General features: G+C 38.5%; 1 protein-coding gene across 6 annotated transcripts in view; it reads right to left on the reverse strand.

The window, feature by feature from the left end:
• The window catches only part of LOC124118433 (protein diaphanous homolog 2-like), a 108548-nt gene that overhangs the window by 73411 nt on the left and 17342 nt on the right, over window positions 1-17795 (reverse strand). For 4 of the 6 annotated variants that reach the window (XR_007219050.1, XM_048387857.1, XM_048387856.1 and 1 more), the window contains exon 1: window positions 14960-15061. The exons of 1 other annotated variant lie outside the window; for it this stretch is intronic. Coding sequence is in view for 4 of the 5 variants with exons in the window: in XM_048387857.1 (XP_048243814.1) it covers window positions 14960-15004 (45 nt within the window). In the remaining variant the exon portion in view is untranslated. Of the gene's footprint in view, window positions 1-14959; window positions 15062-17795 lie in introns of those variants that run through there. One more of the 6 variants, XM_048387854.1, reaches the window with a different exon arrangement.

Raw genomic sequence — 17795 nt, forward strand, 5'->3', positions numbered from 1 at the left:
AGAAATATTACAGCTATATGCAAGAGGTCTGTTAAAAACTGCATCTGGACCACACAAACCAGTGATTGACGTTATGAACAACGTCCACATGATTACAATCAATCTGGTCACCAAGCCTGACCACCCGATCCATTTAGTTGCCTTACGACAGCACAGGTTACAAGGGACTAATTCCAACCCAGAAGTAGTCAAACAACAGTAAACTATGGTTATAACGAATTCAAAGGGACCACTAATTTTAGTTCGTAATAACCGTAGTTCGTTATAAGCATATATACAGCATATATACAACAGATGGCCGGGACTAAAAAATATATTCGTTATATCATGTATATCGGTCAGTTCGTTAAGCGTGTTCGTTATGAACATAGTTTACTGTATATTAACAATATAATAACACTAAAACAAAACCACACAACAATACGTACTGGGGCCCAAATAATATATATTTCTACTGTTGAAAATTGGTACTTCTTCATTCAATAATCCAGACTTCAGATTGCTAGATGTGAGTATGGATCAACAAGACTACCTATTACTATGGCTGGAACGAATACACTATGAGGCGAATATGATTCATATCATGAATATAGGGTAACGAATACAAATATTAATTCACAAATACAATAACAAGTCAGCAGCTGATGTATTATTTGTTATATTCAGTGAAAAGATAACAAAAATTATTTGACATCGTTTGTTAACTATTAATATATTATACATTTATATACTGCACTTTTCCAGGTACTAGTATCTGCTCAAATGCAACAATGACCAGTGATCACAATACTGTCAAATTAAATATTATATGAGTGTTATCTTTGAAGAAATCTATGCATATAATATGTTCTTATGGATATTTTTAGGTACAGGGTATGTGAATGCACATGATTGCATATTCATAAATGTTTGATTCTAGTGGCCACGAATAACGAATTCAATTCATAAATGGATCACGTGGATACGGTTCACCGAATATGCGAGTGAATCGTAACAGCCCTACCTATTACGTCACCAACATGGAATATTTAAACGTAAACACTGTGAAGCGTGTATGGTTTACATGGTTTAGTTAGGAACTCTGTCTATCCAAATGCCTCAAGCTAGTACTTGTAGACATATTTTTTATAATCATATATTTATTCTTCTGTGACTGTATTTGAAGAAATTTAATACACAAGGGTTGTATTGGGATATGTCTATTGCTAACGACCATATTGTAATATATAGGTATACCAGTTATATTGCATACCCCTAGGTATAACTATTACAAATATAGACTAAAAAACAAAATCTTAAGACAGTTTTCACTCGTGCTACTCTTTTATTCACAGATGATAGAGACGCATTTATTTACAGACCACCGTCATCTAGCTGGAATATTGCCGAGTGCAATGTTAAACAAACAAACATAGATGACAGACAAATGGCAGATGCAGTTCTTGTATTGTGCAGACATAACTTGTGCAACTGAAGCAATCATCATGATCATAGTAACCATGGCAACAAATATCAAGTCTCAAACATATGATATGATCGAGATCAATAACTATTTCAAGCTATTTATCATGTAAAGATACTTTCTCCCACTGAAAACTATTTAATGAGAAAATTGAAAACAAATTAAGAGAATATCCTGAAATCCCAAAAAAGTCCCTTCAGGTAGTATTACATTAAAACATATAATGTTCATTCAATCAAAACATCTCACAATGACTTACAGGCAGTCATGAAATCAAGAGATTGATGGATGTTGGCATATAACCATATCATGATGGAATCAAATCCTGATAAATCAAGTGATACCAATATTGAAAGCTGATAATGGTATTATGGATACCACGTGTACTGTACAATGCATTGACACTTGTCCTTTAAGATACACACAACTTTGTAAGTAAATGTCAAAGAGGATCAAGTATTCCTGACGACTTCATCTTTAAAAACAAGACAGCTTGTGGCTGACTAAACTGTCACTTTTCCATGCTTTCCAAGTCCGGCCACAAATATTACACTTAAAAAGCATATGATGTGATGTCGCTGGGGCAAGTTCATGTATATATACGACCACTGGTGGCGTAAGGATGAACAATGGACATTCCTGATACTGATGCAGCGCCCTCTACGTCCAGCTGGAGGTCATTACTGCAGTCACGATGATCGTGTACACCAGACCTTTGGCAAACACTCCCCATTGAGAGGCATTCTCCACCCACACTCAGGAGCATTCCGTAACCTGAAGCTCGGCCATCATAAACCTTTCACGAGGATGAAGATGACGAAAGTGATGATGATGACGATGATGATCATGATGGAACAAAATTGGAAGTAATCCTTTTATCCAACAAACGTCACAGTATTTTGAGTTGCATCCCAGCATGCCAGGTTAACATTGGAGGCAAGCCAAAGTGATGCAAGTCTGAGATATTTAACCACACTCAAACCCACTGGAACATGTATTGTGCTGAAAAACCAAGGATCGTAAAAAGGGATTTTCTTGGATTCAAACCCACAATCACAGTATCCATCTGATCCACATGGGCCATCTGAGTACCCATGAAGGATGGATGGATGAAAGAATGGATGGATGGATGGAAGAATGTAAGAATGTAAGAATGGATGGATGGATGGATGGATGGATGGATGGAAGAATGGATGGATGGATGGAAGAATGTAAGAATGGAAGAATGGATGGATGGATGGATCGAAGAATGGATGGATGGATGGAAGAATGGAATGGATGGATGATGGATGGATGATGGATGGATGGATGGATGGATGGATGGATGGAAGAATGGATGGATGGATGGATGGATGGATGGATGGATGAAAGAATGGATGGATGGACGAAAGAATGGATGGATGGATGATCAATGGACGGGTTGATGGATGGATGGATAGATGGATAGATGGATGGGTTGATGGATGGATGGATGAACCAACCAACAAGTAATGAACAAATCAATGATTCACAGCAAACTACAGTGAGTGAGTTTGATTTTACACCGCTTTTAGCAATATTCCAGCAATATCACAGTGGGGGACACCAGAAATGGGCTTCACACATTGTACCCATGTCAGGAATCGAACTAGGGTCTTCGATGTGACAAGCCAACGCTTTAACCACTAGGCTACCCGACCGCCCCTCCAGCTATATGCCAGTCTGTAAATAAACAAGTCTGGACCACACGAACCACTATCGCACCATAATAATGAACACATTTAAAATTCATTTGACTCTCAATTCACAACAAAATAAAAGTAACCAATGATAAATATAAAAATGAATCCATGAATCCTCTAAATCCCTGCAAAAACAACCAGGCGAACTGTGACGTTAGCCAAACACCAACTTGAAACATCCAAAGAGGTATAGAGAAATAGAAAATGTCCTCAGAAACAAACATACCAAAATATTTTCATTGACGTGAGTGAGTATGGTTTTAAACCGCTTTTAGCAATATTCCAGCAATATCACGGCTGGGGACAGTAGACATGGTAGAAATGGGCTTCACACTTTCATTTGAGAACTTCCCTTGTGTTACACTTACCGCAGCGGACCATTTTAATTTCACACTTGGAATCCTCGACATCAAGAAAACAAATAAAAGCCTTGAAGCTTCGCAGATGAGAACCTCTTACTTCGCAAGGTGTAAATGTGTAAATCCCATTTCGAATCACAACACATATGGCCCGGGTTTCATCACACAATGTTGCATGACGCCGACAACGTATATCCCTTCAAAACCAGAGTCAGAAATTTTGACGCAATATAAAAACACAGCAAGAGTCTACAATCCAGTGTTATCACAAACATTTTGTTTTAAACATTAACCAAACATCCCGACTTGACTTCAAACAGCCTGGTCAAACATGGCCGGCTTGTAGAGTATCCGAGTCGGAAGCATCTCCCAACAGTTCTCGACATCGTCATTTCACAGTGGTTAGAAGGACGTACGTCTTGTATTAATGATGTCCTCATTGCTACCAACGAAAACACAGTGAACACAGTTCTTGCATAGCTAGATTACCACTTCCTGAAGTTTTTACATTTCTTACAAATGTAGGTAAAAACATGATCACGACAGGACCGGTGATTACCAATGAATTAACAATGGTTGTGTAACACTGGGTAACACAACAAACAATAGGTGGCTATTTCAAGCTCAGTTGCCATAATCTGCCCTTACTAAATGTAACCACAGGATAACATACCGTATTCGACGTAATAAGCGCCCAGAGCGCTCTCAAAATTAGAAAAAGGGGACTCTTATTAGAATATTATTTTGGTGGAAAAAAACAGAATTGAAAGATAAATTTTGTGGTTTATGCTGACAGCCTGATATGTTTATATACGACAGATATATTTTTCCAGAATTTAATTGCCCATAATTAAGGGTGCATATAGCACACGAGTGTGTATTATACGCGAATAAATAAGTCTTGTGTACATTGATCAATCGGAAGGGGTGCTAATTGGGATTGTTCACTGGCCAATATATTAGCAAATATCGCCGCGGGCGCTTATTAGAGCGGGGCGCTTATTATGTCGAATATGGTAATACCACTAAGCTCATGTTCCCTGAAGCCATTTGTCCCTGTGAGTAGCTAGACTTTATCAAAGTCGTTCATGCATGTTGGAGAGCTTGACTGAGTTCCCTGCATGTACCCACTCTGCACTTACCATCACAACCATGGACCATGTAATACTGTGCAACCTGGTCATAATAATAACAATAACAATAATAATAATAGGCAATTTATGTTGCGCATATTTCCATACCAGTCAGGGGCATGCTCAAAGCGCTATTATTACCCGTCACTGGATCACTATGCACTCAAGAATCATTCTCAGCTCCCTGGGGAGTATACAACCCAAGCTGCCTGTGCTGCAAGGTGCTAGAAGGTTAACAACCACATTTGCCATCTCATCCTACCTGGGTGAACAGAGGCACATTTCGAACAGTCACTTGCCCTTGGAGTAAGTGAGCGAGTTGAGTTTTACTCCGCTTTTAACAGTATTCCAGTTATACCGCGGCGTGTCAGCTTAATGTGGGAGGAAAGCCCGAAGTGATGCAGGTCTCAGACATTTACCACTTCTGTGAAACCAACTAGCACAGGTATGGTGCTGACAAACCTAGAAACATAATCGGGCCGAACCAGGACTCGAACTCACAATCATAGGTTTCTGGCGTGCCCAAGAGACACAACTCTGCACAGCAAATCGCGGCGCCTTAGATGACTGGGCCACCCACTTGCCCTTGGAGACTTGCCACCTTTAAATTGCACATTCTAAATTATCGGGTTGGCATTATAACCAGGTAGGTACTAAGGCTAGTACAAATTTCCATATTTCCCCATGTTTTAACATGACAAGATCATTTTATCCTTACCCAGGCTCCTTGAAGCTGAGCTCTATCCCTGTATACCCTGGACCCCTTCCTTACTTTAGCTATAGTTGAGGTTGGTTTGAATGACAAAGGGTTAATAACAGACATCCATCAACATGATCAAACTCCTCTGTTTTTTCAAGATCTAATCAAGCAGCAGTAATACCAAACTCGTCTCGATTTACAACCAGAACGTCTTGTAGCATTAGGACTTCCCTCCCATGCCTTAAACTCAGGAAAACATCATTTTCAGCTAAAAAAAACATTTATAAGTCGTGTGACTTGTTTAAATACATCAAGGGCTCACTCGGATGATGCCGCTATTTTGAATGTATAACCATGTTGAACCCGCATTCAGAAGAGGCATTCTGATTGGTCGTTGCTTTAAAGCTCATGAGTGAGAGAAAGGCTGTGGTAAGTTACTAAGTTAGTGATAAGAGAAATAAATCTTGAGATTTCACTCTCAACATGAAGCTATGGAAGCAAATGGGTCTAAGGTACTGACCATTACAAAATGGACACACAAAACATTGAATAATTAAGGATGATTGAACAGTAACCATGGTAACAAGAAATCTGAAGGAATGCTGTCTGCAGGATTTCTTGTCCAGTACAAATACAAACAATTAACTTGTTAACTATTACCAAGGCCACTACTGTTTTTTTCATTCTTGATTACAAATTTCCACAGAGAAGCGAGCGCACACTGATCCACTGAGTGGGATAATAATAGTGTTGCGCTATGAACATCCATTTGCAGGGTTTCAGACGGTCACAGGTCATTGACTGATAAAATTTCAATTTGACAGATGGTTTGTTTAAATAGTTTGACTTTTGACCGATAGAAATGCTAAGTGAGTGAGAGTGACTATGGTTTTACGCCTCTTTTAGCAATATTCCAGCAATATCACGACGGGGGACACCAGAAATGGGCTTCACACATTGTACCCATGTCGGGAATCGAACCCGGGTCTTCGGCGTGACGAGCGAACGTTTTAACCACTAGGCTACCCGACCGCCCCAGAAATGCTAAGCAAGGTGTCACACTTCATAATTTCATAATTGAAAAATAAATAGTAAGGATTAGTCCTACTTACAGTATAGATTCAATAAAACAAGGCACAGCCATTAAAAATCTAGTTGAAATTCTGAGCATCTCATGTCTTTGCATCATATTTCTGTATCATAGGGAAACACTGTCTCGAGCTATAGTGACTTTGTCAAACGCTTGTATTACCGCCACGTTCATGGCCAGATCATTGGATCACGAACAGTATTGCATTGATTTGTTGTTATGGTTCTTCCACCATTTTTGTTGATTTGACTTGTTGACTTTTGCCATTGACCTATTACGTTTCCTGGGTCCAAGTCATTGACCTATATACAGATTTTTGTGTCAAAATCACTGATTTGGTGAATTGAATCTGGGGTATTATAAATGCACTTACCTATTATTACCATTACATCAAGTCTCAAGGGTCACAACTTATCACTTAAATATTATAACAGTTCAGACACATACCAATCACAGAATACATACTATTTCAAGGTGTCAAAGCATTTGAAGAACTTTTTAAGCATTGTTAATTACTTTTCAACTTCAAGGCAGAAGTTTATATACTTCAAGCGCTCAAAATATCAGGGGTAGAAAACCAGGCTAAGTCCTGGGTGTTGTTGTACAAAGCAATCTTAGCGATAGGGTGATCGCAACTCCCATACCTACGACAGTCGTAGAGCTAAGGTTGTTTTGTACAATGGCACCCGGGTCATATCAAACTAGCTCATTTGAGACACTATCAGTAGCACTTATATAAAATAACTATTTTGAGAGAAAGCAACTAGTCTGCCTAGATTTCCGCTAGTCTCGGACTAAGAGACTAGAGGCTGTATCTATCCTGAATGTGCAACAATAAATCCGGGGAAGAATAGGTCTTCAGCAACCCATGCTTGCTGTAAAAGGTGACTATGCTTGTTGCAAGAGGCGACTAACGGGATCAGGTGGTCAGGCTCGCTGACTTGGTTGATGCATGTCATTGATCCCAATTGCGTGGATTGATGCTCATGATATCAATCACTGGATTGTCAGGTACAGACTAGATTATTTACAGACCACCGTCAATTAGTTGGAATATCACTGAGCCAACCAACCAACCAACCAACCAACAATATTAACACTACCAGAGTTCCAAATCAATATAAGTCTGCTAGTCTTAGACTAGTATTAAACTCCAGGAAGGACTGTGACATTTCCTTGTGAACCACTTCTTGTACCCAAAGTAGATCTCAACTCTTGATTTTTTTACAGTGACTTAGTAACCTTTTAACACTGGGAAAGTGTTGATATGGCTTGATATTGTATTAATCAGAGCAATCAAAGAGCACAGTTTTTGATTTGTGCATAAACATTATCATCCACCAAAGACTTCAATGTGTGTAATGCTGACAAATTGAAACATCAATGAATGACCCAAAAACCTCACAACAAGTGAGCCAATCTTGAATGTTCATGGCAAGTGGTTTCCAAAGCAAAAATCAATTTCAAGGGTTTTTCAAGAAGCTGTTGAATACAAGGTTTTTCAAGATGCAGTTAAATTAGAGTGAATTTCAAGAAGTGGTTGAATTCAAGGATTTTTTAAGCCCTTTGTGAACAGTTCAACTCTGTATCGTTACATGAGACAAGTGTCACCGTGCATCAGTTCAATCAGAATAATTCAACCCCATAGCAGGGTCATCCCTAGACTTGCACAAGTCTCTAAGGCAATACTTATTAGTTTAAATCATAATTTCTTGATTATGTAAATAATTAAAAAAAGTTGTCCCTATAAGAGACTGGAGTCTTTAGAATACTGTCCACCTATCTAGACTTGCCTATTAGGAGGATAGAATTACAACACATCCATGGACTTTTCTTTCAGTACAGCCTTGGAGCATGTGGAGCAAGGCTAGCTCATCCCCTGAACCTGTTAAGTCTGAACGTCTACTTGCCCTTAGGATGCCTTTACCACCAGGCAAACTCTTTAGGTCAGCAGAACCATCCCCAGTTGCATATCTGCCTGGTTTCTCTATTAACATTTACATAATGAAATAATACACGCTATATATTCACTAATTATTCCAGTTTGTTCAATCTGTAGAACTAGGAGTTGTCGCCATCCAATGCAAATGTGGTAATAGTCAAGCCCCACAAACTTAATCCACTCAAAGTGTTCTGAGACCTACAATGCAACTATGAACATGAACACAGAGGAACACCAATAACACCTGTAACAGGCATTATTAGAACGCTTGTTATATTCATGTTTCATATCAATGCGACAGGCATTTCACACAACTCCCATAACTCCATCCAACCACTCACAGGAGACAGAGGAATTCACTGAACACACATTCAACTTCTCGCAGGTCAGATTATAAATTCCATTATTTAAATAGCCTTGTCGATTTTCTGAAAAGGTACACACGGCCAGTGTAGTTGAACAGCCACTGAAACTGAAACCACCAACCTTTCATCTCACAACCTTCACTGCAGGAGATTTAACCTCTAGTATCATAAATGTCCCTTTTCAAATGACAAAAGCATAATCTGAACTAAATCCTGACAATTAAAGGGCTATTATAAATTATTTATTAGATTTATATTCCTGCCTGCCTCATGATCACACACCTTGCTGCGTCAGTTGAAAATGAAGATACCCGTGAAGATTCGGGGTAGAATAGGTCTCCAGCAACCCATGCTTGCTGTAAACGGTGACTATGCTTGTCGTATAAGAAGAGACTAATGGGAACGGGTGGTCAGGCTCGCTGACTTGGTTAATGCTTGGCATCGATCCCAATTGCGTGGAACAATGCTCATGATATTAATCACTGGATTGTCTGGTCCAGACTCGATTATTTACAGACCGCCGTCATATAGCTGGAATATTGCTGAGTGTTGTGTAAAACAACAAACCAACCAAATCAAAATGAAGAAAATCTATGTTCGTGTTGCCATTTTTCTTTCCATGATGGAAGAATACACCCTATACATAGACCTAACAAACACTCCTGTTTCATGTGATTCCCATCCATGGACAGTTAATGTACGAAGATGACAGGTTGGGTTTTTTAACTTGAATATTGAAAATAAAAAGACTCCCACCTCACATTTTTTTAAAAACAAAACTGGGATGAACATTTCTTGCCAAAAAGTAATAGTTGATAATTTAGGTTAACCTCATGACACATGAAACCAGTGTTTGAGATAATTTTAAAACCCATCAAGACAGTCGGGCAGGTGACCCATAAATGTTGCCTGCCCATCTTCAAAGTTACCTGCCTGCATTAAGACATTAAAAATATTTTAAAATCGCAAAAAATAAGAGACAAATCGCATATTGATTCAGTTTAAATAATGCTGACAATTACTTGAGAAACAACAAGGAGTTCTAACAAAACTGAACATGTTACGTGAAGTAGGCTATAAATTATTTGCCGGACAGTCGGGCAGGTGGAGGAAAATTTCCTGCAGCCAAACAGAAATGTTGTCATTTATTTCAGACACTGCATGAAACTCTTTGACCTGATACCACTAGTATCTCGAGGCCCTGATACATGTATCTATAGGCCCTGATACATTTTTTATAGGCCCTGATACATGTATCTATAGGCCCTAATACATGTATCTATAGGCCCTGTTACATGTATCTATAGGCCCTTATACATGTATCTATAGGCCCTGATACATGTATCTATAGGCCCTTATACATGTATCTATAGGCCCTTATACATGTATCTATAGGCCCTAATACATGTATCTATAGGCCCTAATACATGTATTATAGGCCCTTATACATGTACCTATAGGCCCTTATACATGTATCTATAGGCCCTGATACATGTACCTATAGGCCCTGATACATGTACCTATAGGCCCTGATACATGTACCTATAGGCCCTTATACATGTATCAATAGGCCCTAATACATGTATTATAGGCCCTTATACATGTATTATAGGCCCTAATACATGTATCTATAAGCCCCGATACATGTACCTATAGGCCCCGATACATGTATCTGTAGGCCCTTATACATGTATCTATAGGCCCTTATACATGTATCTATAGGCCCTGATACATGTACCTATAGGCCCTTATACATGTATCTATAGGCCCTTATACATGTATCTATAGGCCCTTATACAATGTATCTATAGGCCCTTATACATGTATCTATAGGCCCTAATACATGTATCTATAAGCCCCGATACATGTATCTATAGGCCCCGATACATGTATCTATAGACCCCGATACATGAGGTCGTCACATATGCCATATTGAGAGCCGTATTGCATGATTAACCGGTAGGACTAGATACCCAACCAAAGCATGATAGACTTGAAACAATCAAACTAACAATGTTTTCAATAATGCATAAATAGTGAAGAATTTTTCAATTCATTTCCATAGCAAATAACATGAGATACTTATGATATTTAAGAAATAAACGACAAGCAGGGTTGTTTATCATACAATAAAACACTGCAGGGAGCATAAACCATGAGTGGTTTATTGTCCCCACAGTGAATTACTGTACAATAAACAACGACCATGCGTCGTTTATTTCTTATATGAGATAAAATTTATTTAACGCCTCTATAAGGATGTTGGTAAAATAAAATAAAACCGTATTCGACGTAATAAGCGCCCAGGGCGCTTTCAAAATTAGAAATAGGGGGCTCTTATTAAAATATAATTTTGGTGAAAGGGTCGAAAGATCGTAAATTTGTGGTTTATGCTGACAGCTAGAAATGATACAAAAGAAAAGTCTGTGCGTATTATACACAACAGATATATTTTTCAAAATTTAATTGCCCGTAATTAAGGGTGTACATAACACACGGGTGTGTATTATACGCGAATAAATACATCTTGTGTACATGGATCAATCGGAAGGGTTCTAATTGGGATTGTTCACAAGCCAATATATCAGCAAACATCGCCGTGGGCGCTTATTAGAGCAGGGCGCTTACTACGTCGAATACGGTATGTACAATATAAGACTTTGAAAATAGAACGAAAGTGAAGGAATACTTTTTATTATTGTCTCGTATAAATGTATCTACACTTTCTGAGAGGATGCCCATGAGCCTCTTCATAAGGTAAGGTATACATTTTAAAAAGTAAATATTTCACGATTTCTTTGATTTTCGACACCTATCGATATTACCGATAATCCAACCCAGCATCAAAGTCAACATTTTAATTCATCACTGATGTACATGTATTGCCATCATGCCATGGACCATTCTAATGCATCAATAGTTCAATCAATCATCCCCCTCGTCATCAGCACGCTCCGAAGCACAATTACACCACAATCATCGAGCGAAGTACCCAAAGACAAGGAGTTCACCCCAGTGGTGGTGGTCCAGACAGGAACGTATCTTTACAACAGAGACCTCACCAGGACTGTGACTGTTGACGACTTTAAAGAGCTTGGGGTGCAGTTAAACATCTGAGCCAACATATCAAATATACACAAAAAGTACACACAACATTTACAGCCCGCAGTATCTCAGCCACAAAAACTGTGTACACGAGAGGGCCCATACACACGCTGGCACATCATATCCCAAAACTCCAAGGCAGTCCACAATACTTTTTGACAACCTAGATTTTGTTTCTGTTTTAGGGTCTCTGTAAAGGATGAGATTCACAGGGCTTCTTTCTACCCTGTATGACAAGACAACTTAAGTCTATAGACCATGCAAGAATGAAGACATATGATGCGTTGGGGCTTAATTTACACAATGCCGACAGTACATCTATTTCAGAATCCACCTTCTCTTAAGCCACACTTTTCTGATTTAATGAGTTACAAATGTTTTACCAACCTTGCATGGATTAATCTGCATTTTTTATATGGCATAATGTTGTGTGAGTATTGTTTTGGGGTTTTGTTTGTTTGTTGTTGTTTGGGTTTTTTTTAAGGGGAACCAATTTTTGTTTATTCATTTCAGAAGGACATTACAGTTCTGCATGACAAGACATATGTTGTGTCCACTTCACAGGGTTAGAAACTAACATATTTAGTCCACTAGTCCTTATAATGATAACATATAGCAAAACTCTTAAAAATGGCAAATTTCTACTAGTCCTTATGATGCCTTAACCATTGGGCAGTTTGGCAAGGACTACAGGACTAGTGTCAATTTCTAACGCTGCAGTTCAGGGAAAGTATGAGACTGTGTGATGCTGTAAGACACAATGTATATTATGTATTACATACAAAAAAATATTACTATTTCTTTTTATTTAACAAGGCATGTATACATGGCATAAAGTTGTTAGGGTTGGTTAGTTTAGTTAACAAGAAGCAATTTCGGATTAGAGCAGTCTTTGTCAAAAACTACTGAGCTTACAAGTCTGAACCTTTGCTCTTAGCTTGTTTCGTATTTACTTCTGTCAAAGGACACCCAGTCTCTAGATCTATAGTAGTTTGGAGTGGCCACACACATGATGTGAATTGGTTAATCATGTTAATATCATCCAAAAAGTTAACAGTCAATTATTATTTTCAGTTTTTAAGTCCAGTTGGTTAAATCTGTAAACCAAAAAGGAATTGGCCAAGTTGACGTCTCCAATTTTAGCCACTTGTCCTAAGCCCAAATCTAGTAAAATTCTGTTCGGTCAAGCAAGACCCGCTAATTAAATACTATATGACGACACTAAAATGTAGTAAAAATAATGCCAAGGACCAGGTTTGGGCTAACAGAGTCAACTGTGTTTTGCACAGACTGCTTGTCGCCTGAAGTTTTGGGAGGTCTCTCGATCACAATGCCTTCTTTTTTTGTAAATTACACATGGTAGGTCTTTCAACTATAGTACCTTGATTTCCTCAACATAACATAACTATACATCACACTGACATTATACCAACCAGGCAGTGATTGAGTGACTGAATGATTGATTGAATGAGAGGGTTAAGGCAAAAGATAATCAACTTTGCAGCAACATCAGTGGTCTAAATAAAGGGAGATTCTGGGAACTTTGAGGCTCGCTGCTATTGCATTTGCATCTTGAATAATAAAATTAGAATGACATGGTGCCCTTGACTTTTATGCTTAATTCAGACCCAGAATACAACCACACTGGAAGCTGAGAAAGGAGTGTCAGTGTTATGTTCTTGTTCATGATGTCAGGCAATGAACTTGCCCTCCTTAGGGGGCACGGGTTGCCAAGTCGTCTAAGGCGCCGCGATTCGCTGTGCAGAGTTGCATCCCTTGGGCACGCCAGAAACCTATGATTGTTTGTTCGAATCCCGGTTCGCCCCAATTATGTTTCTAGGTTTGTCAGCACCATACCCGTGCTCGTGGGTTTCATCGAAGTGGTAAACATCTTAGACCTGCATCACTTGGGGCTTTCCTCCCACATTAAGCTGACACGCCATGATATAACTGGAATACTGTTAAAAGCGGCGTTATACCCAACTCACTCACTCACTTGCCCTCCCTGAATCATCACTTGATCTTGTTTTGTCCACAACTTTCCCGCTATACGACGATGGCCAGCGAAACTGTAAGTCAGCAGGGCTCCAGATAATAATATAAGCGATTGAGTAATTACTCACAAGTTATCATTCACCTTCAGCATAGATAGGTTTCTCTGTGTATTCATAATATTTCTACTCCCTTACTCTGAGTTCAGACCAGTCATAGACCAATAAAATGTCAATTTGACAGATGATTTGGTTAAGTAGTCAGACTTTTGACTGATAGAAATGCAAAGCAAGGCGTCACACGCTTCATAACTTAAGTCGATTTAATAAAACAATGCACAGCCATCAAAAATCATAATTGAAATCCTGAGTAGCATGTCTTTGCAAAATACTGTCTGCATCATAGGGAAACATAGTCAAGTGCATTTCTTATCGCGACATTGATTGGCCAGATCGTATCTATTCATCCAATCATGAACGGTATTGCCTTAATTTGTTGTAAGGTTCATCTACCTGTTTTGTTGATATTCGAGAACATGGTATCAGCAATTTATGTTTTGTTTATTTGACTTCTTGACTTAGTTCATTTCTTGGGTCCAAGTCATTGACCTGGGTGCAGCTTTTTGCATCAAAATCACTGGACTAAGAGACATCCCTCAAGCCTGAAATGCTGAGACTAGAGGTAATTTCTCTCCTGGAAGTGACCAATCTAGTACCACAACAAAACTCATCCAAATTCATGCTGTTTCCTTTACCAGAGTTAGTGACTGGATATGGCAGACCAAGACTTAGACAGTCCAACTGGCACACAGAGCAAGTTTAAATCAAATCATGCAAAAAGCTCATCACCAATCTTAATGATTAATCAATGATTAATGATTAACATGATTAATATCAATCAAGTAATTAATGATCACTGTAATTAACAATATTAAAGACAATACCTCACACTCACACATGGCATCATTCCTAAGTCGAGACCAAGGATGCGAAAGGACACCAAAATGGGACAACAAATCTCTTCAAGACCAAGACATTACATCATGTACATAACAAAATTAATTCTGACTTGAATTCCAAACCTCTATTACCTGGTGGTATCCCTTCCCGGACATCCAGTGCCTGAAGTTCATCATGGAACCATGGCTTTAGCCTGTAATATCCTTTGTGACTGCGCGTCTGCTTGCCCCGAATGAGGTGCAATGATTGTTCGCCAGCAGCAGGTATGACTGCAGCTACGACAGGTGTTACCTACGCTCTCAGCATCCATCTGAGGCTCTCTCTGAAGGGACACCATCTCACCTCTCTACAAATTCCCTGTTTGTAAAGTTTGCAGCTTGTACATACTCCTTGTGTGAAAAGCAGCTGCCGATCAAACTAACATCAATACAGCTAAAGAGAGTCTTGAAAAAACACCAGATGTAACAATTTACTAACAGGTTCTTTGTTGTTAAAAGTTCACCAACAGTTCCAAATGGTTCTTAAACATGTTAAATCGGTGAATGTTTCGACACTGCCTTCCAAATTAGTACTAGGAATAAAGTTGTCGAGATACACCTATTCCAGAATGTCAGATTGTTTTTTTGTTGTTTAATGCCGCACTCTGCAAATACTTTAGCTGTGTGAGGTGAGGTGAAATGGGGTTTAATGTTGTGGTGCGGTGCGGTGCGGTGCGTGTGTGTGTACTAGTCAAGACTAATGCTGACTTTATACTGCTAGTCCACCGAGACACCATACTTTTGATTACAACCTGAAAACAAAAGTCTTTTATGCCTGACCTGTCTTTCACCTAACAACACGAAAGTTTCCTTCATGTCTGAAACAAACTAACCGGGTAGTCCTAGTTGTCAGAATATTATGAATGTTTCCATTTCCACTTAAAATATAGTCCTTATTTCAAACACAAACCAGGGTTTTAAGCGACGCAGAAATGTTCATCCAGTATGCACGAATGTACAGAATGGATGCATAAAAAATATATACTGCATCCCAAAGGACCCCCAATACTATTCATCATACCGAATTCTTGACATGAAATTTAAAATTCATGTTATTAAAGTAATTATACATTACACAGCATAGAAATTGGCACTAGTCCTGTAGTATTTGCCAAACTGCCCAGTAGTTAAGGTATCATAAGGACTAGTAGAAATATGCCATTTTTAAGGGTTTTGCTACATGTTATCATTATAAGGACTAGCGGACTGAAACTGTTAGTTTCTACCGCTGATTACATTACACTACACATTTCATTACTTTACAGGACCCTCATCTTTTCTGTGAGGACCCTTCATCTTAGTATTTGGGGGTCCCCTGGACCCCTAGTTTTGGAGGTCAAGGCAAAACCCTGACTATCAGTCATCAAGCCCATGTTATCATTACCAAAGTGTTTGTATGTCCTGTATGCAATATACAGTATTCTCTAACAGCAACACTGATGCAAAACCAGCGATAAATGAGTCAGGACACAGGCGTAACCTCATAAAGTAGGTCCTGATTATGTGAAAGGAACCTGCCACTTGCTGCAGAAAGCTGATGATATATATATACGTGTGATATATATATATGATACCTTGATATTAGGCAACCATACATCATGCATGCAGATACATGTCATACGGTCTCAGCTACATGTATTGACTGCTGGCTTATATAACTCACTGAGTAATCAAGGGTTTCACATGAAGCATATTTGATTCTGTTTCATCAAAACTGCCACAAATTATCATTTTGTTGTTTCTCTGATTCATGTTTGATACAGCATGTGATTATTCTTTTGGAAATCAGGCATCATATAAATTTTTATTTATTTATTTATTTATTTATTTATTTATTTATTTATTTATTTATTTATTTATTCATTTTTTGTTATTATTATTATCCAAATGAACAAAAAAGAAACAGTTTATGTATTCCATTAAAAACTTTTGAGCTGACTAGCCCGAATCCTGTCACTTGACATTATTTTCAGAAGATATTAGTGTTAATGTATGGACTTTTATTAGCTAACTAGACCAACAAAATATTTTCTAGACATGGACTAGTGACTAAAAGTCACAGGCTGCCATTATCAGCATTATGCTCATGCAAAAACTTCAGTAAGAACGGTAGTCAACTCGTATGTAATTACAACCCGGTAGTAGACAAATGGCTTCCTGGTCGTTCCAAAGCAGACAAATCTTATCAAAGGACTGTAATGACCCAATGAAATCTTAATGATCCATAACAGATTTGAGACACACATCAACCTTGACTTTATATCAGTGACAGGCAGGTGGAAGGTGCACTTATACAGCATGGTTTAAAAGCAAATAAACTAAGACAAAACACAGGTTTGTTACCGACTGTTGGGAGCTGATATCTTGAGCAATGACAACAATTTTTATATTATACAGGGAGCATAAATGAAGGCCTGATTGACATATGATGCCACTGAAAGGTGTTTAGAATCAGAGTTACCTGCCCTTGATAGGTACAGAAATTTAATGTTTCAGATGGAAAATGATGCAGATTGCTCCTACAAGTCCTCGAGACCCGTGAAGAACCAGGGTAGAATAGGTCTTCAGCAAGGCGACTTACGGAATCAAGTGGTCAGGTTCACCGACTTGGTTAATGTATGTCATCATATCCCAATTGTGTTGATCGATGCTCATGATGTCAATCACTGGATTGTCTGGTCGACCGCCGTCATATAGCTGGAATATTGCTGAGTGTGGCGTTAATAATAAATAAATAAATAAATAAATAAATAAATAAATAAAAGTCCTCGAACAAACCTACTGCATGTTTCATATAATCATGTGATCACAAGGTATTTATGAGGTTAGAGTGGACTTTTTGTAACACTGATTGTGGTTCTAACTCCAATTCCTTGATCTGCTCAGAATATCCTCTTTAAACCTCTCTATCCAATACATGAAAATAAAG

Source organism: Haliotis rufescens, unplaced genomic scaffold (assembly GCF_023055435.1).
Source record: "Haliotis rufescens isolate VD_foot unplaced genomic scaffold, xgHalRufe1.0.p SCAF_7, whole genome shotgun sequence".
Classification (NCBI taxonomy): Eukaryota; Metazoa; Mollusca; class Gastropoda; order Lepetellida; family Haliotidae; genus Haliotis; species Haliotis rufescens.